Source organism: Lissotriton helveticus, chromosome 2_1 (genome assembly GCF_964261635.1).
Source record: "Lissotriton helveticus chromosome 2_1, aLisHel1.1, whole genome shotgun sequence".
Classification (NCBI taxonomy): domain Eukaryota; kingdom Metazoa; phylum Chordata; class Amphibia; order Caudata; family Salamandridae; genus Lissotriton; species Lissotriton helveticus.
Window position 1 is genome coordinate 1,344,688,394 of NC_136059.1, and position 24,828 is coordinate 1,344,713,221.

At 45.4% G+C, this 24,828-nt stretch overlaps 1 protein-coding gene across 8 annotated transcripts in view; it reads right to left on the minus strand.

Moving 5' to 3' along the window:
- The window catches only part of PTPN13 (protein tyrosine phosphatase non-receptor type 13), a 1,030,035-nt gene that overhangs the window by 787,459 nt on the left and 217,748 nt on the right, over window positions 1-24,828 (minus strand). For all 8 annotated transcript variants that reach the window (XM_078676288.1, XM_078676281.1, XM_078676285.1 and 5 more), the window contains exon 2: window positions 11,525-11,644. In XM_078676288.1, coding sequence (XP_078532414.1) covers window positions 11,525-11,639 — 115 coding nt within the window. In that variant the 5' untranslated portion in view covers window positions 11,640-11,644. The remainder of the gene's footprint in view (window positions 1-11,524; window positions 11,645-24,828) is intronic.

Here is a 24,828-nt window from a genome sequence, read left to right on the forward strand (position 1 = left end):
ATTCAATGTGAAGGCCCCTACGGCTAACCCTGAGGGAGAGACACCATTGTAGCTGAAACTTTAATGCAAGGAAACTCCTGCAGATGGAAATGTATTCATTCAGGACACCACTGATAAAACAGTCTCCCTATACAAATGTGTGTAGGTAGAACATCTAAAGTGAGAAGTTCCCAATACCGCAACAGTACACTGGAAAGGAGATAGGGGTATGCAAGAGAAGATGGTGTGCAAGAAGGAAGCTAATATGATCAATGGATGACCTAGGATCTGGCAGCTACAGAGGTTTGTAAGGGGGGCTCAGATGTGGAGGGAATTTGGAGAGGGCGGAGGATATGGTTAAAGCACCAAAGATGTACAGATGCATATACGCAAACCACTACTTCTGGGGAAACACCACCAACGCTACCCTCTGCTCAACTGTGCGAAGTATATTTCTCCGGCCAGACAAAAGGGGACCCTGCCGGTCCGGCAAACTGGATCCACCCTCCCTCGCCTCCGATAGCTCATATCCCCATCACTCAAACACTGGGAGCACAGCCCTCTTCCCCCCCATCCCAGCTCCTGTTGTTCCCCCTTCTTGGCTAGCCCAGGCCGACAACTCATCAAATCTTCAAAACTGGAGGGATGCATCCCAACATCCGGAGGGGGGCTCGCTTTCTACCACAAGTGTCACGGACGGGTACTATACCTCCCCTCTGCTCCTTTCTCACCCCTCCCCACTTTCCCTGATTGACTCGCAGTGCATTCTGTAACCTTATTCTCTTCAAGAGAATTGAATTGTCTGATACTGTCCAACTGGTATAGCATACTGTACACTTATTTAAAGTTTTTGCAATAAAAATTTACAACATAAAAAAAGAACAAAACACTGGGAGGAGGCTGATTTTGGTAACTAAAAAGTTACATTGAGATGAAGAACTGCATAAAAAGTGACAACCCTAGGGCCTATTAAGTCTGGCATTAGCCAAGACCTTTTGATTTGAATAAAAAAATATATAGCCCTCCAGATCCATTGGTCTTTTGTCACATCTTCCTTAAACCCAGTACAGCACGGAGCAAAGAGTTACCGCACATCTGCCATTATCTAACTTCACTATGACTGAGCACAATCTGCTCTTTCTCAAGGAGAGATCTGCACACAAAATTAACACTTTCGCTCAGCGCCACAAACTTTAATGACAATATGTGCTTTTTGAGACCAAAAAATATTTTTGCTTTTAATCACTGCGTTTTTATGCTGCTGAGGTCAAGTAGCTCCCCCAAAAATACAGTTTTACAAAAACCATGACGAAACAAAACAAGTGTTAATTGACAACTAACGCCAGACCTACAGGCTTTGTCAGTGTTTGCCTGAGAGATGGCAATTGTCGAATCACGACTGGCATGGAGTTCAACACTCCCACATTGTAGAAAAAGAAATCACTGAATTTGACATTTCCTTTCCAAACTTCCAGGATTTTTAGGTCGAACCAGGCAGCACATAAGCTGCTCTGCGGCATCCTGTATTGGAGTATGGACTTGAAACCCCGCCCACTCTCCACCCACATTTGTCACTGGCTTGTGTCATTGTCCTTCCTAAATGCTAGCTTCTAATTCATTAATAGGGTTGTTAGTCCCTCCTTAGTACCGCCTTGTCTTCATCTGTAACCTCCCATGAGGACAGGCCCTTTTACTTCAGTTGTTACACGGTATGTCTTATTTACTCTGCAAGCACTATTTTCTTTAATGGTTTCTCCTACTGCAGGCTCTAGATGCTTTCCTGCAACATTCAGCACATTCAGTGCACCATGTTCCGCTTTCACGGGGCGCTTTCACTAAAAAAAAGCATTTGTTTATCAACTTGACAGACAAATGCTTTTTTGGGTAAAAGCATCCCATACCGCGCTTTCACTTGAATAGCGGCAGAGGACCTTTCTTTAGACATGGCTCATCTAAAGAAAGGGGCGTGGCCTCTATTAACGTGAAAACCAGCATAGGGGGCTTGTAAACAACAAGCATTTGCAATGCAATCGGTCTCGCATTTTAGAAACTTTGACCTTTTGGTATTGTAAATTGCAATTCCCTTTTATTATTGCAGGTTTTTTTTACAAACGAAAGGCATTGTCATTTACAATACCAATAGCTTCAAAACTCGTAATTGCGAGACCTATTGCATTGCAAATGCTTGTTAGCTACTATTGTGGCTGCTACCGGTTTAGAAAGTTGCCTAGATGGCTTGAGCTTGGTTGCCAGAAATGCTGTTGCAGACATCTTTCTACAAGATTCAGCTGTTTATAAAAATGAAGTGGGTGGGCAGAGGGACCCAGTAATGCACAGTCCACCTATGAACAAACACCCAGCATGCTCTCTCCTATAATTGGAGTACAACAAATATGAGTGATCCAACAGACTTTCCACTGATAAAGTTCACTGATGCCCCTCCAAAGCATGATGAATGACCAAGCCGCGACCACTGCCAGTCTCGATACAGCTTGGTGAAACGGACATTAATCCCCTGCCACCGTGGGTAGGAGACACCCTTGATCAGCAAACCTGATCTGAGGGGCAGCACCAAACTGGAGCGCACCCGTGATGGACTCAAAGATGTGGAACCCTTAGGGAGTTAAAGTACAGGGTCAGCGAAAAGGGCGGCATAGAGAGTGAATATGTATTCTTGCGGCAGGAATATAAAAAAGTGTTGTCTTTTGAATCTAGGAAAGAATGTGAAGGTGTTTGGGTGGGGCCTTTACTCATGTATGGCAGAAACTCATTTATGGATTATACCTTAAGTTTGAAAATCGTTCATAATATGTGCACTCATTTACTACGAACCTGCATACATTAACGTGCTGTTTCCCCATTGTACAAGAACAGAATGACATGCACACGATGTGCATCTCTTTCACACCTTCTACTTCACCAGCTTAAAGAAATATACTTATTTAGTGACCTATGGACAAAGCACATACACACGCGCCTATCAAATAACCCGTGCTTCAATCAAAGGGAAACCTAGCAACGGCCATCAAAAGAACCTAAGCCCAAAGTAACACACATTTGTATAAACAATCAAGAATAACGAAACCTAAAACTACACTTTTCCACAACATTTTGTATCTTCCCCGAAAGCAATTAATGTTACCTGTGAAGTCCGGCAAAGCACAATTCTATTTCGCACAAACTGATTTACTTAAGGTTTACACAGCTGTTGCATGGCTGGTTTCTCAATATGCCCGGAAGGTAAAATGGTTTTCAAAAGCCCTAGCAACCCAGCAGGTGTACCCCACGCTTCATCAGCTATTGCAACATGGTGCAAAAAATTAACTTGTGGCAGCACTTTGTCCCTTTTTTGTTTCTGCTCTCTCAGCTCGTGCATAAGATTTGTCCCTTCTGCTTCTAACTCCCACAACCTTTACACCAGAAAAGAATATCGGAGGACTAATGGTAGTTGTCGTTCTTGTGTGCCTCGGACAAAGAGGAACCATGTCAAAGTGGGCAAAGTTAAGCCAACAGGTGTGGCATCCAACAGGACGGTCAATGGTGCAGTCCTTCAATAAACTTTCCAAACCAGAGACCTCCCGAACACCCTGCCATCAGTGTTAAGAACATCATCCATTTGTCAATAAATTACACAAAAATAATAAATGGTATAGTTTGTGATATCTCTAACCAGACTTCAACAGTCAAACACAAGCTATTCCACCCTGATGGCAGTGTAACAGGAATTAATGGAGTCACCAGCAGCAACAATAGAAAACGTGTGATCATGTCTGGATTGGTTGCTTGTGAAGTTCAAAGTGGAGCAGTTTACAAGTAGGGGGAGTGGGGGCATGTTTGGTGGGGATTGGGAGAAACAAATACAATTTCGGAGCATCTCAGTTCCTCAAGCATAAAAGTGAAAGTAACTTATAGCGAGCGCGCGGAGTAAAGCTGTGGAAGATTTAACTGCACAGTACCATAATGGGATTCAAAGATGCAGGATGACGGTAGAATCTCTATGAAAAGAGCAGGAGGAAGCGAGTAGGGTATGTTGAAACTTCTGACCAAGGCATTGCTTTAAAGCTGGTTAATTATTTAACCGAACGGCATTAAGCATCCTCCCCAAGAGTATGACCAACAGTGATGCAGCAGGGATGCAGGCCAAGGTCTCTGTATTGCTATGTGGCAGCCAATCACCAATTCTGGGAACGTGAGGGGAAAAAGTACAGGAACAACATTTGGGGCAGCAACAATTCTCTTACACCACAGGCCATAAGTAAGGTAACTGTGCTGCACTGTCCTTTCACTGGCATAAAAGATGTATGTCTAATCATTGACTAACATATGTGGCGGGATGGGTATTCGCCCTTTTATCTGCATGTGCTTAAATCCCACAAAAAAGAATAACCTCTGGGATACAGATGGGATAAAGGGAGATGTATGCACGTGGTATTTATAAAGCACAAACCTAGCTAGAGGCAGCAGAGCACTGAACAGAAACGAAGGCATGGGATACAATCAGACACTATGCCCAGAATGCAGGAGCTGCTTTGTTCAGAAGGGGTAGGGTACTTTCTATTTGATTTGATTTGATTTATAAATTTGTAGAGCGTGCGATTGCCCATGGGCGTCTTGGTGCTGGGTAGATTCAGAGATACTCGGGATCCGACAGGACTAAGATCTAGCTGGCAGCGAAAAGCCATGTTTTCACTTCTTTCCTGAAAGGGAGCAGTGATGGACTATTTTTGATGGAAATTGGGCGAAGGTTCCTGGCCTTAGCTGTATGCAGCAGGAAGCTTCTCTGTCCCCACCTGGCCGTTCTGGGTTTTTGGACCTGAATCAATTTGGCTTGGCTAGATCTAAGAATCTTGGAAGGCTTGTACAGTTTGAGATGAGTTTTTAGAAACTGAGAGCCACATCCATGAAGAGCTTTATAAGCCAGGCAGACAGATTTAAACTTTATTCTTTTGTCGATTGGAAGCCAGTGGAGGGAGTTTAGTCTGTGTGCAATTGGCTCAGACTTGGGGGCGTCCAGCACCAGCCTCGCTGCTGCATTTTGCAGACGCTGAAGTTTTGCTAGATATTGGACCTGTACTCCAGCATACAGGGCGTTCCCATAAACTAGCCTTGATAAGGCCAAAGCTGTTACCACCGTTTTCTGAGCATCAAGGGAGATAAATGGCAGGAGCTTCCTTATCATTTTCAGTATGTACCAAACTGAGGATGCCATTTTATTTGACTGGTCATCAAATGAAAGTTTGTTGTCCAGTGTCGTACCCAAATCTTTCACTTTGTTTACTGGAGATGGACAGTTGCCCAGACTATCTGACCACCACTCCGGGGGCCAGATGTCCGGATCTGACCCTAGTAACATTACTTCGCTTTTGTCTCCATTTAATTTCAGGCAATTTCTCTGCATCCATTGATTGACATGCGTCATGCAGTTTTTTAATTTAGCAGCCGTCTCTTTAGCATTCTTAGCAATGGACACCACTATTTGGCAGGTAGATAAAGTGTTCTATGAAGAGCTGCATCTTCAGCTCCTTCCTAAACTGATGGGAGTATGGTAGCATTCCTGATGGAAGTGGGGATATCATTATTAGACTGAATGGACATGTCTCCTGTTGTTTTTTAGGTCGATCCTGGGCAGCGCAGGCGCTGCTCTGCGAGGCATGCTGTATTCAGGTATGGACTTGAAGCTCTGCCCACTGTGTCATTGTCCACTGTAAACTGTGGCTGATCATTGGTCAATAGGCTTAGTATTCCCTCCTTTGTACCACCTTGTTTAATTTTATAACCTCCCATGAGGACACCACCTGTTACATGTGTTGTTACGCAGTAGACTTTAATTACTGCCTCCAAGCACTATTTTCAGAAATAGCTTTGTCCTGCCTGCTATTGCAAGCAGGACACGCTCTCTCCTAAACGCTTTTTTTCTTCTTTATAGCACGGGCACCAAACGCATTTGCAATGCAATAAGTCTCCTATTTGCAAGAGTTTAAGCTATTGGCATTGTAAATGACAATGCCTTTTATGTATCGGTTTTAAAAACAACACATAAATAAAAGGCATCGTCATTTACAATGGCAATAGCTCAAACGCTCGTAAATACGAGACCTATTGCATTGCAAATGCATGTTCTGGTCTGCATTTTTTCATCTCCAGTCTTGCGGTGTTCTGGTTGGGAGTGTGTCAAGAGCCACAGGCAATGGCGAGTTTGCCAGCGAGGTGGGCTGAACACAATGGCTTTGAAGGTGATTCAGCTGGCCTGGTGTACTGCCCTCCCTGGCTACACAAAATCTGTGCTGATTGGCACAAATATCTTCAGAATCTTTGGGCCCGGATGTATGACATTACAACGCATGCTTTTACATCGCATGCCTTTACAACGCATGCCTTTACAACGCATAGTGCTTTTGGGCGCTGGATAGTGAATTGTTTAATTTACTATTCCAACTCCAGTCCCCGTGGATAGTAGGGAAGGTGTTGGATAGTAAATTAAACCTATTCCCTATCCTAGAGTGCCACCCAGCGCAATGCGTTGTAATGGTTTGCGTTGTAAAAGTTGCGTCGTAAAGGCACTGCGTGGTAAAAGTTGCGTTGTAAAGGTTGTTCACCTACTGCAACACCCTACCGGAACTGCAAGCATGTCTGCTTTACACACTGAAAACAGAGTGCAGCAACTGAACTACAACAAGGCTCAAAATAAGATAACTCCAAAAGGAGATTTAAAATAATCGTGCTTGTTTTTAATGAAATAAATTATTACTTTTTTACCATAATTAGAATGCACAGATCCTTTCATAAATCAGGTCCAAAATATCTCAATATGAAAAGCAGAAGATGTAGGAAATGCTAAAACCTAGCCTTTTCCAGCAGTAGGGTTTCTTTGTACTGGGCTATTGTTGACCGAACAATCTAGCACCAGGACACCGGATGGCAATTACACGTGTCTACAAAAAACAAACAAATACAAATAAATAATCCCCGCTGGTGTATTATGCTTATATGACTGCGAATCTACAGGATCCCGCAACTTCTGACAAAGCCATTAAAAAGGGAGAGGGCGCTTTTCTATGACCAATGTGCAAGGCTAGAATGGATCCGTCTCCCACCTGCTTGCCAAAACCTTGCAGAAAGATCATCTCGCATTTAAAGGGAAATCCTCAGCTTTTCCATAAGGGCCTACCGCCGATGAAAACCTTACTGCCATGTAACTGTAGTGTAAGCTAGACAAGGTACTCATGTTGAAATTCTTCAACTTCCCACATTAATCCATTGGAAATCCAAAGAGTGGACTCTGAACGCACCATAGAGCAAAGAGAGTTTATGGCTCTTTTTGGCCTTAATAGCCCCAAACTGTGTGATCCACAACTTCAGTACACCTTACACTCCCCTTTCATCAAAGGTATGCCCGAAATCTAGCATGCCAGGTCTTCAGAAAACCTCTGAACCTGCCACACCGGTAAGTAGATGATACAAACAACTGAAAATGCACCCCGCTCCTAAATTACTTGGCAGAATTTTAGATCTTGCTTCACTATGCAAGTGCATGAAAGACATATTGCTAACAATTCTTTAAAAAATAATAAAAAATACACAGACAGGACTTTGGCTTCCCACAGAGTATTTTTCTCTCACATTATGCTATTGGCAGTTGAGTGCATCATTCCGCCTTCTACAAAGCGCTTATAGTGCAAATCACAAGAGACTTTTGCCCACATGCATCAAGGTAAATTGCATTCGCAAATGGTGCGAATCACATTTTTCGGCCGTTTGCAAATGCAATTTCCTGATTTGGGATGCACCAACCTTTTTCAGAAATTCGCAATTTAAGAAATTGCACAATTGCGATTTCTTAAATTGCGAATGCATTTTAGGAATCTCAATTTGAGATTCCTTAAATGCAATACATCATACTTTTAGAAATTGCGAATATGCAAATTAGAAATGCAAATTACCATGAAGTTGACCTTCATGGTAATTTGCGAAAATCTAGAAAAATGCTTTTAAATGCTTTTATCTTTGTTACATGTTACGCACACACGTGCCCTTGGGGCATGTGTGTGTGTAAGATGTATCCAAAAGCAAATTTCAGGGGTGCAACAGGGTGTCTTTTGGACACCCCTGCACCCTTGAAATTGCATTCTCAATTTGCGAATTCACAATGATGAATTGCAAATTGAGAATGCCCTCCCATTAATGAATGTGTAGAAATTCCTTAATTGCGATTCTCAATTAGAGAATCGAAAATAAGGAATTTTAAGAAATCGCAATTTTTTTGCGAATTTCTTAATGAATTGTATTTTGCAATTCCTTAATTGTGATTCCTTAATTTTCGCAATTAAGGAATCGCAAAATGGAACAATGATGCATGTGGGTGTATTTCACATCACAAAATGGAACTGAATTATCACATATTAGATCATTTATACTATATGTGCATTATATACAAAAAATAATCTTTTAGTTGGTTTTGTTTCTTCATTGCAGCAGGCTGTATTTAAGTCAGGACTCAAAATGCAAGTCAGACCTGTTTGCTTTGCTAGTTCAATGATGACAACCTCACACAATCGTGCCAAGAGAGTTCTGCATGTCACTTTTTATTTCACAACACTTCTCTAAAAACCGTTCAATGACTTAAAACATCTGACGCCCAGAGCTGCTGAGAACAGCCATTAGCACGTCACGTTCGCAAAGGCCGAGTTGTTACAAGAGGCTAGTAAATTATTCAAGAAGTCATCAACAGGGTAATTTGAGACCTCGTTTGTTTTTGTGTCCAGTTAACAAGCAGCAGGAAGTCCTTAGCCACAGAAAGTCAGTGAAATCCACTACACCTGCTGGCATGCCTCAGCATCAGGTGCAAGACCCGGCCTGCTCAGCACCAGTGACACATCCCACTACATTTCACAATTGTGATTACAAGCAATTACGTAGGTGAGATCCTAGGAGTGGTTTGGGTTTGGCTCGGCGTGAAGTTTTCTAAGGTCGCTACATTTTACAAACGTGTGTTGCACAAAAATCCAATTAGTGACTTTGAACATTTCTCATTTTTCTTTTTATCAAGTGAAAACATTTTAATGGAAAGAACCACCGGCAAAATGGCTCCAGTTCTGGGAATGGATGGATTCACTTCCCACTCTTTGTGTGATACAGGCTTTGCAACAGTTTGCGCGGTCCATTAACCTGAGGCAGAGAAGTAAAACAAAGTCCTCCACATGCTACCACCTTCCCCCTAGGGTTGTGTAGCTACCTTTGTTTTCAAAAGCGGGGAGTGTGGCCGATCCTGCAACTTCTAGCATAATATTGTAATTGTAATTGCATTTTTATAGCGCTTACTACCCCTGTTGAGGCATCACAGCGCTTTTCGGCGAGTAGCACACTACTCCGGAACCCAAAAAAAGGATTAGTGGCGAGTTAGTAGAGGGAAATATTAAATGTATTTGAGTGGTGGACATGTGGGTCTGTTATTTGGGTTGAAAAGAATACTGGAGGGATAGGGATAGAAGAGGGAGAGGGTTTGCATTTATATACCGCTAGGTACCCCTGATGAGGCATCAAAGCACTGAAAAACATTTTAGCTTATCAGTATGGTCAGGTGGAAGAGAGCATAGATGTTCCACCATTGGGAACATTTGTTACAGATGGACAAACATTATGCACTGCCACGCTTCTTTTTGTCCACAAAACGTTAGTACACTGTCACTGTGGCATGCATGATGACCGCCACCCGTCCTTACCCGCAGAATGTGATGAGGGCGTATAAATCTCCAATATCTCACGGATATTAATTGACGTTGGGATGAATGGGGACACCATTAATGGTTGGGGACCTCATGAAGGGTTGGGGTACCGGTGTCACAGGAACCTGTGTTACACTCCTGCGCATAGATAAGATGTACGATTTTTGTGCGTCACGATGAACATTTTGAAGCTGGTGCAAGCAGGACCCTCCCTGTGGTTAGAACCGAAAAAGAGACAAAAGACAATCCCATGGCCGACATAGCATGAAAAATAGCAGGGCTGCAATGGAGAGATGTACTGACCCATGCCAGAACAACTGCACCCAGAAGCCGCTCTACATGCTAAGGGTGTAGGTGAAATTGGATACACCTCATGTCAAGATGTCACATAGTTGCCCTCAAGGAGCAAGTTTTTTTTTTACCATACCTGGCTGCATTTTGACAAAAAAAGCAGGAAAACAACAGTGTGTGGGGCTAGAGAACCTTAAATAAATATGCTATTTAACTGTCACGTAGTTGAGCTTTGATGGACTCTAATTTGGTAACAATAAAAGTTCTGGGATTAGGAACGCAGAAGGGAGGCTGGAGTCTGAAAAATAGTGTAGAATATCTTTGGGGGAACGTTTCCTGAAAGGAGTCTCTGTATGTCAGCCCATTCCGTCACCTTTTATGGGTGACCAGTCCAGCTAACAAACTCACAAACTAGTTCAGCGTTATCAAGAGTCTTCTATCTGCCATTCACTGGCCTGAGGGGGCAAAAACAAAATCATGAATACACAAATGGTATTCTTCCATAAGACCAGCCCCCACCCCAGTCACCATGGGAAGACATACACAAAGTACCTGGCCAAACGCCATACCCTAGCGATCTCCATAGGACACGGCCCCAGGCGATGCTGAGATGAGACCGAGGACAGCGCTTAAGGTATATTATCACAAAAAACAAAAACAATCACACAAAAAAAAACCTCTGGTTAAGAAACATACGATTCTCTCTCGTCATATCACCTGATAACCAACAATAACCAACAATATAAAAATAATCTTTAAAAAATGCAGGGGAATGGATGATATGGTTTATGATTTGAAACCTAAAAAGAACTGATACATGCTAGTCATGGGTAGCTACGCAATAATGTGCCCCTCCCTAAGCACTGAACATTTCAAATCAATAAATTGCAGCTAGACAATCAGAAGCTAAATTCTTCTCAACTAAGCCTGGCAAAATTTGGTTTACAGAAGCATAATCTAATGTAATTTTTGTTATCTCACAATAAGGTCATTTCGTGAAATTACGCCATTATGCCGCATCGCGTATTTGAGATTAAATCTGGGTACAAATCTTATAATCAGAGCACAGGAACAAAAACTAAACGTGAATGTCACATGCAAAGTTGTGCAATATTTGAGCATGAAATGTTTTCTGTGATACAAAATAAGGCAAAATACTGGATTGGCATTTCGCTTAATAACACATCATTTTTCGGGCATTTTGTGTTATGCGTGAATTTTTCCCAGGCCTTTTCCAAACCTGAATTATAGCATGCCCATTTGTGGGGAAAGCTGTTGGCTCAAAAACCTGATGTAGTTAGGGTAATCTTAAATGAATATATTTGGTGGGAGAGTTTAAAGGGTCAGCTGGTGAATGATGTTACCATAGGCCTCAAAATCCCAGCTGACCTCAAACAGCACACTGGAGCGGCTGCTGTTGATGATGGTTAGAGAAGCAGGTCTGGGCAAAGAGAACAGTTTTTTCCTTCTCTACAATGGATAGAGCCTTTACAGTTCAAAATAGCACAACGGTGAAGCGATAGGGCGGTTACCTTTCCTGAGCAGCTCCTGCAGGCTCTCCACACTCTGATTTAAAACTGCCCAGATCTCCTCTTCTTGCAAAGGCCCTCCTCGAACTTCCAGTGCCTCTGCCAGTGACACGTGCATATTACCTGTGGACAAACACCAAATGGTTAGAGCTGGCAACCATCTTGGCTACACATACAAAGACAAATCTCAACAGGAAGCGTACAGAGGAAGGTCTCCTTCATCCAGCCATGTTTTAATAACAACTGACCATGTAAACGATTCCCACCTAGATTCATGCAAATATATCACACACGCATATTATAAAAACACGGAATAGATTAGGCTCTTATTAAACAATGTAGGCCATCTCTACTTTTATCCAGATCAGTGAAATACATTGGGAAGCACAGCAAAACGATCCATGCAAAATTCTCAGCATGCTGGACTAGGACGAAAGCAGTTACGTGAAGCTACCAGATATGAACACGTTTCCACCTTAAGATGTTGAGGCACTTTGCTTGGCTACAGTGGGCTTTCCCTCTCAGCTGGGACCTCTTCAGAAAGGCACCTTTGATTACAACACTCATGACAAGATATGGAGTGCACAAGCCTGTCAGACTTCCACCGAAGCTGCTGAGGTGGGTGGAAGGGTGTGTAGGCCATGGGAGAGGAGACGTGGGAGCACATCTGGGAACAGAACAGGTTGAGGCAGATGCTGAAGGCACATACAGGAATAAGAAGTCATTTAGGGCATACCGTGACACCTGGAAAAAGCCTTCGGACACCAACAATTTACTGTTTTTTGTTAGAAATGGTGGAATGAAGAGAAAGTTGCTCACACTAGATGACAAGATGCAGCAGCACTTTGTTGACGAACGGCTCCTACACAAATGCCTTGACCTACTTCCCTTTAGAAAAACTATAGAAACACCGTGAGGGTTTGGGAAGTCTCTAGTGTAGTGGCGTGGTCATCACCATGGACCCCACAGTAGCAAAGTAATACGCAAAGATTTCAAAATGCCTTCTGGACTGTTAGAGGTTGCACATACCAACTATGTGAGCTGGGCTTCTCCACAGAACATACTACGGAACATGATAATAGGGGGTTGCCACATGACGCTGCATACTTGAAGGGAAGGGAGTCAGGGTGTCAAAAGCATAGTCACCTAGGCCAGAATAATAAAAAAACAAAAACAAGCACTGGCAAAGCCAATTAGTCCAGTCTTGGCAGGTTTGCATTTGTTTTCCAAAAACATGCACACACAAAAAATGCGAAAAGTGTAAAAAAAAATATCATCATGGACTAGCAGCCCCCACACAGAAATGCACTCTTTTTCGAGCAGATGTTCACATGTGATCAGTCGCAAATGCATCACTCAGGTAGAAGAAAAACAATGACTGAAGTATGCTGACCTATTGCCCCTTTCTGTATTCTGTGGTAGGTCAAAGCAAAATACGAATGACACATTGTACTTTTATTTAGTTGGATACCATGAGCCACACTTAATTTGGAAAACACGGAGCCATCGAGCAACAAAACTGTCTCCAAGTTAGACTTTAAAAATAAATAGAGGGAGGAGGAGCTTGGCGGGCATCCGAGATGGCCGCGTGAGCACAGCGCTCCCCGGACCCCCGCCACTCCCGGCATGATATCCTGAATTAATCCTGACTTTTTACGAGGATTTGTGTAGAGGACACTGGGCTGATTGCCCCGGACTTTTTGGCATTTGATTTGGACCCGGGGTGCCGGAGTTACATCGATTCGAACTTTTGGGCTCCGCCCCTGAAGTCCGCCCGGGACTGGGTGAGTCTCAGTGGCCGTCTTGCAGTTGAACAACAACGGCAGGGAGATTCGACTTGTGGGCCCCCCTCTTAGGTTTCGGTTTCGTTTCTGCCCCAGACTGATACATCTGGCAGAGGAGCCTGGCCTGGGCTGGAGTCGGGGCACGGAACGGCTGTCGGGCCTTTGGCTGGTTTCTTTTCCTATCTGTTGACCCTCCTAATAGTGGTGCCCTGGCTGCGGTTCTTTGGTTCTGAGGCCCAGCTCTCCGGTGGCCATTCCGTCGAGCCTGGTTGATCTCCTGGTGACGCAGTTCTATTATGGCTGGGAGAGGGGACCGAGAGACTCGGAAGACCAAGACGCCCCTGCGTGGGGGCCCGGTCCAGTCCAATGTTATGGACCGCTACACCCATTCCAAAGGGTCTCCCGGAGCCGCCCTACCCGGATCGAGTACCGGTGATCACACTGTAGATGCGTCAACGGAGCCATCCTTACAGGACGTCATGGGCGCCATTTCTGCCATGAAGGAGACGATAGGCCACCAATATGAAGCTTTGGCCCACAAAATTGACACCGTGGCCATTGACGTGAACTTGATTCGCGCTGACCTGTCGAAAACCAATGAGAAGGTGAAATCATTGGATCTCAAGTCGTCCACTCTCATGGAGGACGTTTCGGAGGTACAGACGGAGATCGGCAACCTTCGTAAGGTGAATGACTTCGTGACCCGGCGCCTGGAGGACTTTGAGAACAGGGCCCGTCGCTGTAACGTGCGCATGGTCGGAGTTCCGGAAAATCCAGAACCTCACTCTGTTGATCTCCTTGTTGAGGACTTGATCCAGAACCACCTCTCACCATCTGGTTTGACTAAGTTTTTCGCAGTGGAGCGTGCCCATCGTGTTCCGGGGGGCAAGGGTAAGCCGGGTGCCCCGCCGAGGCCTATTGTTGCGAAACTCTTTCATTATAGGGATCGGGACGCTATCCTGCAGGCATCGCGTGTGAAGGGCCCGGTGGCCTTTGAGAACGCCACGGTGAACTTCTATCCGGACTTTTCTCAACAGGTCCAGAGACAGCGTATGGGCTTCCGTGATGTCAAGAAACGTCTCCGAGACTTGGGGCTTCGCTACGCCATGCTTTTTCCGACCAGGCTGCGCGTCGAGTACAACGACCGAACCTACTTCTTTGATCGGCCTGATTCTGTAAATGACTGGATGGACTCTCTGCCTGATCGACCTCCTGGGACTGAGTCCGCTGCCCACCCGGGTGGTGCTGAGGGTGGCGTGGAGAGCTGAACAATCCGCCTATACCTGGGCCCTCAAATAGAGTAAACTCTTCGGGGATTTAATGCCTCAGTGCCTCTACTGTTTGTGTGCTCTTCTCATTCTCCGTCCTACTTGGGGTGGCGGGTGGGCCAGAGCCTTTCCTCCTCCGGGGTTCTTTTTGTAGAATAGGGGTTCGTGGGCGACAGGCACACTGCATGTTGGGGTGGCTATTTAGCATTTTGCAGGGGTGCAGGGTGGGGGGTGTTTTCTTCATTGTTGGGGGGTGGGTGATTGGGTTGTTTGATGTTTTTGTGTTATGTTTTCAAGGCGAATCCATCTTGTTTCTGATATTTTTTATGTCATGCTCATTGCGGGGGGGTTTCGGCGTTGCTGTGTGGGACGGGGGGTAGCGGGTTGAGGCTGGTTTCGTGGAATGTTAATGGTCTGGGGGACCGCATTAAGCGGAGCATGGTGTTAAAATGTCTACGCCGTTTATCTCCAGATATTGTTTTTTTGCAGGAAACTCATTTGGTGGGCAATTCTTGTCGTGCTATGAATAGGTGGGGATATCGCCTTGCTGCACATTCGGGGTTTACCACTGGTTCCAGGGGGGTGGGTATCCTTGTTCGGGCTTCCCTCCCCCTATCCATTGATGAAGTGATCCTTGATGATCGGGGGCGTTATGCTGTCCTCGTGGGTCGCTATGAGGGTCGTACCCTCTCCTTGTTTACTGTATATGTGCCCCCCGGCCTACAGACCTCCACCTTTTCTGATTTGGGCCGTGTGTTGTTAAACCTTTCTGACAGTACTCTTTTTCTTGCAGGCGATTTTAATTCTGTTATATCCGGTCTGCAGGATCGCTACCCCCCTAGGGATACTCCTTCGGCCCAACAATGGCTAGGTGGGTTTTTGGACACGTTTGGTCTGGTGGATTGCTGGAGGCTCATGCATCCTGCCCAGCTCCAATGCACCTTCCATTCAGGGGCCCATGGGAGTCTGTCTAGACTGGATTATTTCCTGATGCCCGCGGCGCAGACGCCTGCGGTGCGTGAGATCAAACACCTCCCCCGGGGCATCTCCGATCATTCTCCGCTCTGGCTTTGTTTTGAGTTTGGGGTTGAGGCGGCGGGCAGAGTGGCTCCTATTAACCCCTGGTATATTGCCTCCCCTGAGACCCGGAACCTTTTGACTAAGTCTTTAGATGCCTATTTTTTGGACAACGAGGGGTCGGTTTCCTCGGCTGTGTCCCTGTGGGAGGCCTTTAAAACAGTGATACGTGGGCAGGCCCTTTCCCTTATTGCTGAATCCAAGAAGGCTAGGAATCGGGAGGTTGTGGACCTTGAGACGGAGATTGCGAAGTGGGAGGCCGACTTAGAGTCTGAGGTCACTTCTGATAAACTCCACGCCCTGGGTCTGACACAATTTGCATATAAATCCTTGGTCACGGATGCGGCTAGACTGATGTTTCGTGAACAGCAGGGTCGTCTGTATGATGTGGGGGACAAAGCGGGTAAATTGCTGGCGTGGTTGGATAAGAAGGAAAGAGCGAATCGTGTGGTGCCTGTGATTCAGTCGTCTAATGATGTCGAAGTGACGGACCCGGTTGGAATAGTGGAATGTTTTGCAGAATATTTTCGTGTGGTTTATACCCCTGTGTCTGGACGGGATGTGGCTGACTCTCGTCTTTTGTTGCGCGATATAGCTTTGCCCAGTGTTTCCGATTTGGACCGTGCCTCGTTAGAGTCCCCTTTTACTACGGATGAAATAGCGACCGCCATTCGTTCGCTCCGTTCGGGCAAGGCCTTGGGCCCGAACGGGTTGCCAATTGAGTTGTACAAGCTACGCCCTGACAAGGTAGCGCCCCATCTTCGTGCTATGTTTTTGGAGTCCCGGGAACAGGGTATTCTCCCGTATGACCAGCGTCTTGCCACGATAGTGGTAATTCCCAAGGACGGAAAACTGCGAGACCTTTGTTCGTCTTATAGGCCCATTTCCCTGTTAAATGTTGAGCCTAAGGTCCTGGCTAAGCTCCTTGCGACTCGACTACTGACGGTCATTAGCGACTTGGTTCATCCAGATCAGTCCGGATTTATCCCGCATCGCAACACGGCTCTTAACCTACGTCGTCTCCACGGTGCTGTTGCGAGGGCGGGGCGTCTGACGGAGCCGGCCATTTTGGCCTCGTTGGATGACTCGATGGCTTTTGACACGGTCGAGTGGCCCTATCTTTGGGCAGCTCTCGAAAAATTTGGTTTTGGACCTGAATTTATCGGATGGGTGAAGTTGTTGTATGTTGAACCCTTGGCGCAAGTTGTGGTGAACGGTAGAGTTTCTGTCCCCTTCGGCCTTGGTAGAGGGACCCGTCAGGGTTGTCCCTTATCTCCATTGCTTTTCGCGCTGGCCCTGGAACCGTTGGCTGCGTGGCTTCGATGGGAGCCTTCACTCAAGGGGATCCGTTGGTCACCGGACTTTGAAGACCGTGTTTCTCTTTACGCGGATGACATTCTTCTATATCTTACATCCCCGCGTAAATCCTTGAACGTCTTATTTGATGTTCTTACTTCGTTCGGTGCTAATTCGGGCCTTATTATTAATTGGGCTAAGTCCTGCGTATATGTTCTCTCGGGTGTATTGCCCCCTTTGCCGGACAGGTTCCCTATCCAGGTGGTCCAGTCGGGCTTCAAGTATTTAGGGATTTTTATTACCCTGGATCCCTCCCTCCGGTTTGAGCGTAATCTCCTTCCCCCGCTTCTTCGATTACGGCTGGATGTGGCCCGTTGGCGTAAGCTAACCCTGTCTCCTCTGGGTCGGGCGGCTCTATTTAAAATGATGTCCTTGCCGCGGTTCCTCTACGCCCTTCAGAACTCCTTCGACGACATTCCCGCTACTTATTTCAGAGAAATCGAGAGTCTGCAAAGACAATTGATTTGGGACGGGCGCCCACGTATAGCCCTTGCAAAACTTACTATCCCTTGGTATGACGGGGGCATGGCGCTCCCCGACATCAAGAGATACTACTGGGCTGCCCAGCTATCGGCCATTAATCACGCGATGTACTTGCCGGGTCGCGATCCGGCTTTTGAGATGGATAAGCTCCAGTTGCCGGGTGGAGACTTTAATAGAGCGCTATACTCTAGATCTGCCGGGAGCCATCTTGTGGGCCCGTCCAGGGCTGCAGTCGGAGTGTGGCGTGCGGCGAATGTGAGTTTGGGGTGGGAGAATCGACTGACGCTGGCGACCCCGCTTTATGCTTCTGAACGTTTGGGATGTCTCTGGTCTACTAAGGGTTTTGAACGCTGGGATGTGATTGGGATTTGTAAGGTGGGTGACGTTTGTGTGAATGGTCGCGTGAAGTCATTCCAGGCCCTTAAGGCGGAATACGACTTGAGTGATAGAGAGTTTTTCCGGTATTTGCAAGTCCGGCATGCCCTGGCCTCGGTTTTGACTCCTGATGTGACCCTACCCGAGTCTTCCCCCCTTGAAGATCGTATACTAGATGGACACTTGCCCGACAGCACTATCTCGCTCATCTACAAGAAACTGATTCATAATCGTGTGGATTTGTTGGTCCGGCTCCGGGAGATGTGGGTCGGTGATGGATTGGAACTGGATGACGAGGACTGGCAGTCGGCACTCTCCTCCCCAAAGGAGGTTGCCATTCCCGCCCGTCTTCGTTTGGTGCAACTTAAAATCCTCCATCGGGTGTATGTGACCGGTCCGCGTCTAGTCGTGATGGGTTTTTCCCCAGATGGTTTGTGTAAGCGTGGCTGTGGAATGAGCGCTACTTTTTTGCACATACTTTGGGAGTGTCCTGTGGTTGCGGCCTATTGGATGGATGTGCTTGCAATAATGACTGTAGTGACGGGTGTTGCCTTGCGACCTGAGGCCCGACGATGCCTGCTGAACGTGTGGGAACCCTCCGATTATTCTGTGGCCCAGACTAGATGGGCGACCCTGGGTTACATGGTCGCGAAGCGCGACATTGCGCAACTCTGGGGCGCATCCCGACCTCCTGACGTTTCGGTGTGGGAGGACAACATGGACTGGTCCATGTTCCGAGAGAAGACAGTCTACGTGGCTAGGGGCAGGCCGGGGGCGTGGACGAAAATTTGGGGTCAATGGAATGCGTACCGTGGAGACATTTGTACCCCTCCCTTGGTTGCCTCCTCCGATGTTACCCTGTCCCCTTAGGCCGACATTCCCGTAATCTTTCACTCTGTTCTAGGATCTTCCTGTCCTCCCTGCTTCCCCCCCCCCTCACGGCCTTCCCGAATCTCATTGATTTACGTTTGTTCTCCTGTTTAGTAACCTTCCCCGCTGTTTTTTGGGCTGACTTGATTACTGCACTCGCCTTGTTTTTTGTGTTCGTTCATTTTATGTTTTATATAGAAAATTGTTGTATCCGGTTCTCTGTCTGGAGCAATCTCATTCTATGATTTGGCCTGGCCTCGAAATGACTGTTTCATTCATGTGTACTGCTATGTGACTTAGCAGCCAGCCCGTGTGGTTGTGGGCCCATCCTTGTATTTTATATGATTCCTCAATAAAAAAATTTTAACCAAAAAAATAAATAAATAAATAAATAAATAAATAAATAAATAGAGAGCTTATAAGGGGAGGAGAGAGAAAAAGGATAAGAATCACAACAGGGGACCCATCAAGCATGGAAGTCGCCCACAGCAGGGGCAACCAACAGAACCAGCTACTTTGAGGGAAGAGATAACAATTTCAGGCCATTTTTTACTACCCAGTACACAGGTGAATAAAATATATATAAACAAACCAAACATATTTAAAAATCATATACAATTTCTGAATGCTCCAGGCAGAGACAGCGAGACATATGCAATTTCTAACTGTCACCCCTCCCCATGATTTTAGTCATCTCATGGTCTGATCCAGATCCTCCTTGCATCTCAAAACGAATTTCGGCCCCACCTGAAATTATGAAGGCCCCACCAGAGTTTTGCCTAACCAGCTCCCACAAAGGAGAAGCTAGGGCCACTCAGATGTGTACCTAAACTACCATGCCAGAGGCGTCCCCTGATGACTCTCCTCCCCCGGGCACCCTTAAAAGAGAAGAGACTGGGCAATCATTCATAGCTTTATCCCCTGGCGCAGATCACAGGGTTCCTCAAGTGGCCACAAGAGGGCACACCCAGCTACACGGTGGACCACAAGCTAATTGTTATGTGCCCACCCCCAAACCCTTTCAAGAATTAAAGCCATGACACTCCCATGAGGTACAAATTAATAGCCAATTATATGAAATATTTTTTCTGTGAATGGCCAAGTTCACTGGTATCACTCCCAAACATGAGCCCACCCACTTAAAAATAACAGAATACAAATATGCAATATGAAACCAACAAAAATATTAAAGTCAAAACTACAAACAATAAAAAAAGAAGCCAGTAGCAAACTCTCCAAGATCAAAAATCAGGTCCAAGTAGATGGGTAAAAGCACAAAGTTCCTTGCAGCTCCTGGCTGAAGAGCACCCAGAGCGAAGGATGGTCTGGCAAAAGAGGCTGCCTGACCCAAGCGCCCACATTTACAGGCTGGTGGGACATGCCTACAGCAGCCTCCACCCACTGCAACCCCCCCCCCCCCCCCCACCCTGGCTTACTACCAAAGGCACACTATCAATAGCCTGCGGCCTCTTGAACAGAAGGAGAAGCCCTTGCATCCATGCCCACCATTACCGACTAGGCCCTTTCATTGCCGTCAGGCATGATCCTATTGGTGGCCACCTTTTTGCACAGGATAACATTATGGTAAGGAGAAGTCTGGGACCAGAAAGTGTGAGTGAAAAAACAAAACTTTATGCTATATAGAGCACTGTAGGGTTCTTGGAAACAAGCCCCTCAAATAGATTAAATATTTTGCAGCAAGCTTCAGACTAGGTCATGGTTTGCTATGGGTTCAGGTGTTAAGGGGGTTGGCCACAATTTTCATTAGCTAATCGTAATCTTGTGCAAGCCTTGTTTTGTGTGTTATGCATATTTTGTGTCCCTTTTAGCTGTATGAGACTGCTTCAAGGCAGAAAATGTCTTGCTGGAACTGTGTTCTGAGGCCCTGAGATAGCTTTCTGCTTCAACAAGTCTCTAGCCAGTATCGCAAGGGAATTTATATACAGTCAGCCGGGATACCTGCAAAATGTATTTAGCACAATACGCGTGACTTTCACAGCATGCAATTTTAAGGAAAATTATACGTATTACGCAAATTGTAAATTTCACGATTTCACTCAATCTTAGGTGGCATATGAATCCACTGCTTCTCCTCCCTTTGGATGCTCAGGTTTGGCCACTTGGGCCTTGGGCTGCTGCACAGAGAACGATCTCTGTGCCACAGATCCATCACTTCTTCAATGTGAGGGAACACAACAGAGGAGGGCATGGCTGTTTATTCAGCCAGGGTGCTGCCACAGCAACCAGCTCGGGAATGCCCTGAATGTGTTAGCTTCCTTCAGTCAGCCCTAGATCTCTATTCATGCCTCAAAGCTCTTAAATAAATAATACAGTCAACACCATGTACCTGCTGTGGCGTCTGATGAAAAGTACACTCTTTCCAGCGACATGCAGCTACAGAGCAAGCATCGAAATATCCGTCTTTTTCACTTAAACATTTCCACTCTTTTTCCTCTGTAATTTACTTCTGCGCTGCTGCTCCTCCAAATCCTCAAAGAGATTCAGGTAATTCCTTACCAAGATAATTCAATGCATTCTCCATTCCCTGTCACAGCAGATGGGGTCACCCACCGCTGAAATCCTGGATACAACTACTTTTGTCATTGTCCAAACCTGGAGAAAGCTTTGAACACTGCTTTATCCGTTTTTAGGTCTCACCCGCTCGCCTGCTACAGCGCATGTACTGCATGCGCTCTCACTTGCGAGATATTCTATACAAGGGACCTGCAGCCCGTCCGCAGCTTACCATTCATTGGCTTCACTCTCACTCTTATGTCCTGCCTTCTAATTGGTGCACGCTTGCTGGCTTCACTTCTTTCCGCTGGAGCATGGACTAGGTTCTGATTGGACCAAGTTCTGATCACTTCAGCTTGATTGTGGTCATTCTGATGATCGTGCTGTGACTGAGGTACTACTTTTATTCTTCTTCCCTGTCGTCTTTGATGAACCTTTTGCCATTTGTAGTTATGTTTTATTTGCCACACACACTTCATAGAAGCCATTTTCTCCTTTGAAACTGAAGTTTTTTTGTGACAACAGTTGTCATCTGCTTCCAAATGTATATTCACTAGACATGGACATGGGCGCAACCACATTCTTTATGTAATAGGACTTTTTGCCAAATGCCATATGTTTTTTTCTTTTTCATGCATGGGGAGATTAACTGATTTTCTCAGAATCACAGAGGTGTTGCGCCGAGACCTAACAAGCATTGGCACAGCCAATAAGTCTTGCCTTTGAGACTCTAACACTGCTTTTTGTTTATGCTGTACAGCATTGTGATTGTCAACTCTGCAATGATTTGTAGCCATGCTGTATAGCAGCGTGGCGCAAGTGCAGCAGCGCTAAAAATAATATGAAGAAAGGACTATTTTAAAATTTGTTTTAGCCATACTGCAAAGCAGCGTGTAGCATGGGTACATAACATTGCCAAAGTCAACAGCTCTCATAGGTGAGACCTAATGGATTTGCCAATGCTTGCTTTTTGGTCCTAGAGTCTTGCTTGCCACATCTCACCACTATCCAACATTTTCCAAGTCTTACTAGACTGAAAAGGCTACCTGTGCCGGCCGCATTAATGAAATCTTGTTAACGCTTGTGCTTTCAACTGTGTGTGGGGCAGACCTCCTCCTAGCTTCCTCGTGTCGACCGCACTAGAAGGCCTTCTTTGCTTGGTTTCTCCCATTATCCTTATCGACCATCCCGAAGCAGACAACCCAAAACCAGAAGAAAATACTCCAAATACCTCAGACACTCTACAGTGCCATGAGGCCAGCAAATGGGAAAACCGTTACTATGAAACATGTTATATGCAATATACACACAAAGCGGCACTGCTCTGCCTTGCTCATATGAGTAGGCTCGTTATACCATTTGAACAAATAGTAACTTGGAAAGACACACAGAAGTTACCTTGTAAATGAGGGGTAGAGTGGTTGCACACAATGGGGAGTCTATTGCACTTTTGTGAATCTACTCGGAAGACAAACACACGTATAATGAACCATGGGAATCCGTCTTATCCGGGATTTATACAGACGGTGTTACACTATATGAACAAGTGATATGCTGGATATTTGACCTTCAGTACCTCACGCCCATTTTGTGCAAAACACAGTAGTGCAAAAAAAAAACAACTTCCACGAGCAACAGCTGCTCGTATTCTGGTCACTGACGTTGTTTCAGTGCTCCTGATAGAATTTAAATGTGAACAGCCTTTAATTACGCGACCAGGTGTAATTTCACGTGACAAGGATCATGCAAAATGCCAGAAATTACGCAAGAATATGCTGGCATAACAACATTTCGCCCGTGCCTAAAAAAAGGCAGGTGGAGGTGTTAAGGAACCAAACAACTGCCAAGCAGGGTGTCCACCATGCTAAAAATTCATCAGCATCGAGTGTACACCAGGAAACGTACTGTAGTGAAATCATCAACAATCATGTACAACAGATCAGGAAGAGCCATACACGGATACATGTTGACACACACACACACACGCGGGGTCAAGAGGTCACAAATACTTGGACATCACCACCACGATTGGCTCTCTTTCCAGACACCTGGCAAGAGAGGCTCTTACAGCAGGATGAGGGGATACAATTGCATGAGTAATAGTGTATCCATGACAGGGAAATTGTACATAAAGAGCGGGATTGTACCGACACTGGGTCAGTCTTTTATCGAAACGTTAGACCGCGTCAATATGCTGACAACGGGAATGTAAACACAAGCTCTGAGGCAAGAAACACACTATCAAAAGGACAGAGATTACACCAACTACAAGGACACTTCTTACCTGTGACATGAACATGTAAGTCCTGACTCCCCTGGAGTTACACAACTCCTGGAAACCACACAGCCGCAGGTCACTATCTGTATAACTAAACATGGCTCTAAGCCAAAAAGCTGTGGAAATAGTGAACTCCACACTATGCTAAAATGTGTATGGTAACATCGAGGATAGGTTTAATTTACCAGAAAAAATAAACGATTTGATATTTCATCATAAATAAATAACATCTTCCAGTTTTAGAAACAACTTACAAATAGGGACAATGGATAAGGCTGCAATATTATTTTGACTCACGTTAACCCCTTGCCTGCGCTGAACGTTCCGCGCTAGTGCGGAACGTTTTATTGCGCGGGCGGGGCCACGACGTTCAACGGACGTGCGCAGCACTACCGAGGTAGTGCACGCGATGTCCGCTGAACGTCGGCAGCAGCGATGAGGTTAATGCACAATTGTTGACATTTAAGTTCCCACAAAGTGATAAATGAGCATCGCCCAACCAAATGAGGACCGAGACATAAATATGAGCAATTCCCTGGAGTAAATGCATTTTAAGGTGCCATTTGAGAATGAGGGAACAGGCGCTGTTGTAATGGATTTTAATTCATATCATTCTCCTCTTCTGTTTTACACATGCTCATCTGTACACAAGCATAACAATAGGGAGCCAGACTAACTTGTTATGAATGACCTGTGCATGCACCCTCTTAAGAACACTGTGCATCAAACCTTAGCACAAGCGTCAGGGACATCAGTATAGGAGTAAGTGCCATGCGCCATGGCCTAGCAGTATCGGGTGAGCATGGCTCGCAAAGAGATGGTTCTCCCAGATCAGAAGATGTACAGTTATAAGACACACATCTAAACTTAGACTGAAAGTCTTATCTTAAAGTTGCCAATGTTGTCTCCATAAGAAAAATAAAATATGAGATATTAGAGGGTGCGAGCACATCTGCAAATGTGCATTTTTCACATAGTTCTCTTTTGCCATTGAAAGCTCTCTGGTTTCTTTTATGAACAATTTTACGTTAACTGCACCTCCTCCTGCCAGGGGCTCTTGAATATTTCAACACATGCACCACCCGCCAATGGCCCTCATTACCTGTGCTCAGCATTTTAGCGATGAGGGAAACATGGCTGAATTAGGCAAAACGAATCTAAGAAACTATTACTTTTTTTTTTTAAACAACATAGAGCACTATGGATGGCTGAAATAGTAGTAAAGTACATTATTAGTCAATTAAAAACAAACAAAATCACACGATTAAAAGTACATAACGAATAAAAAGGTAAAGAGATAAA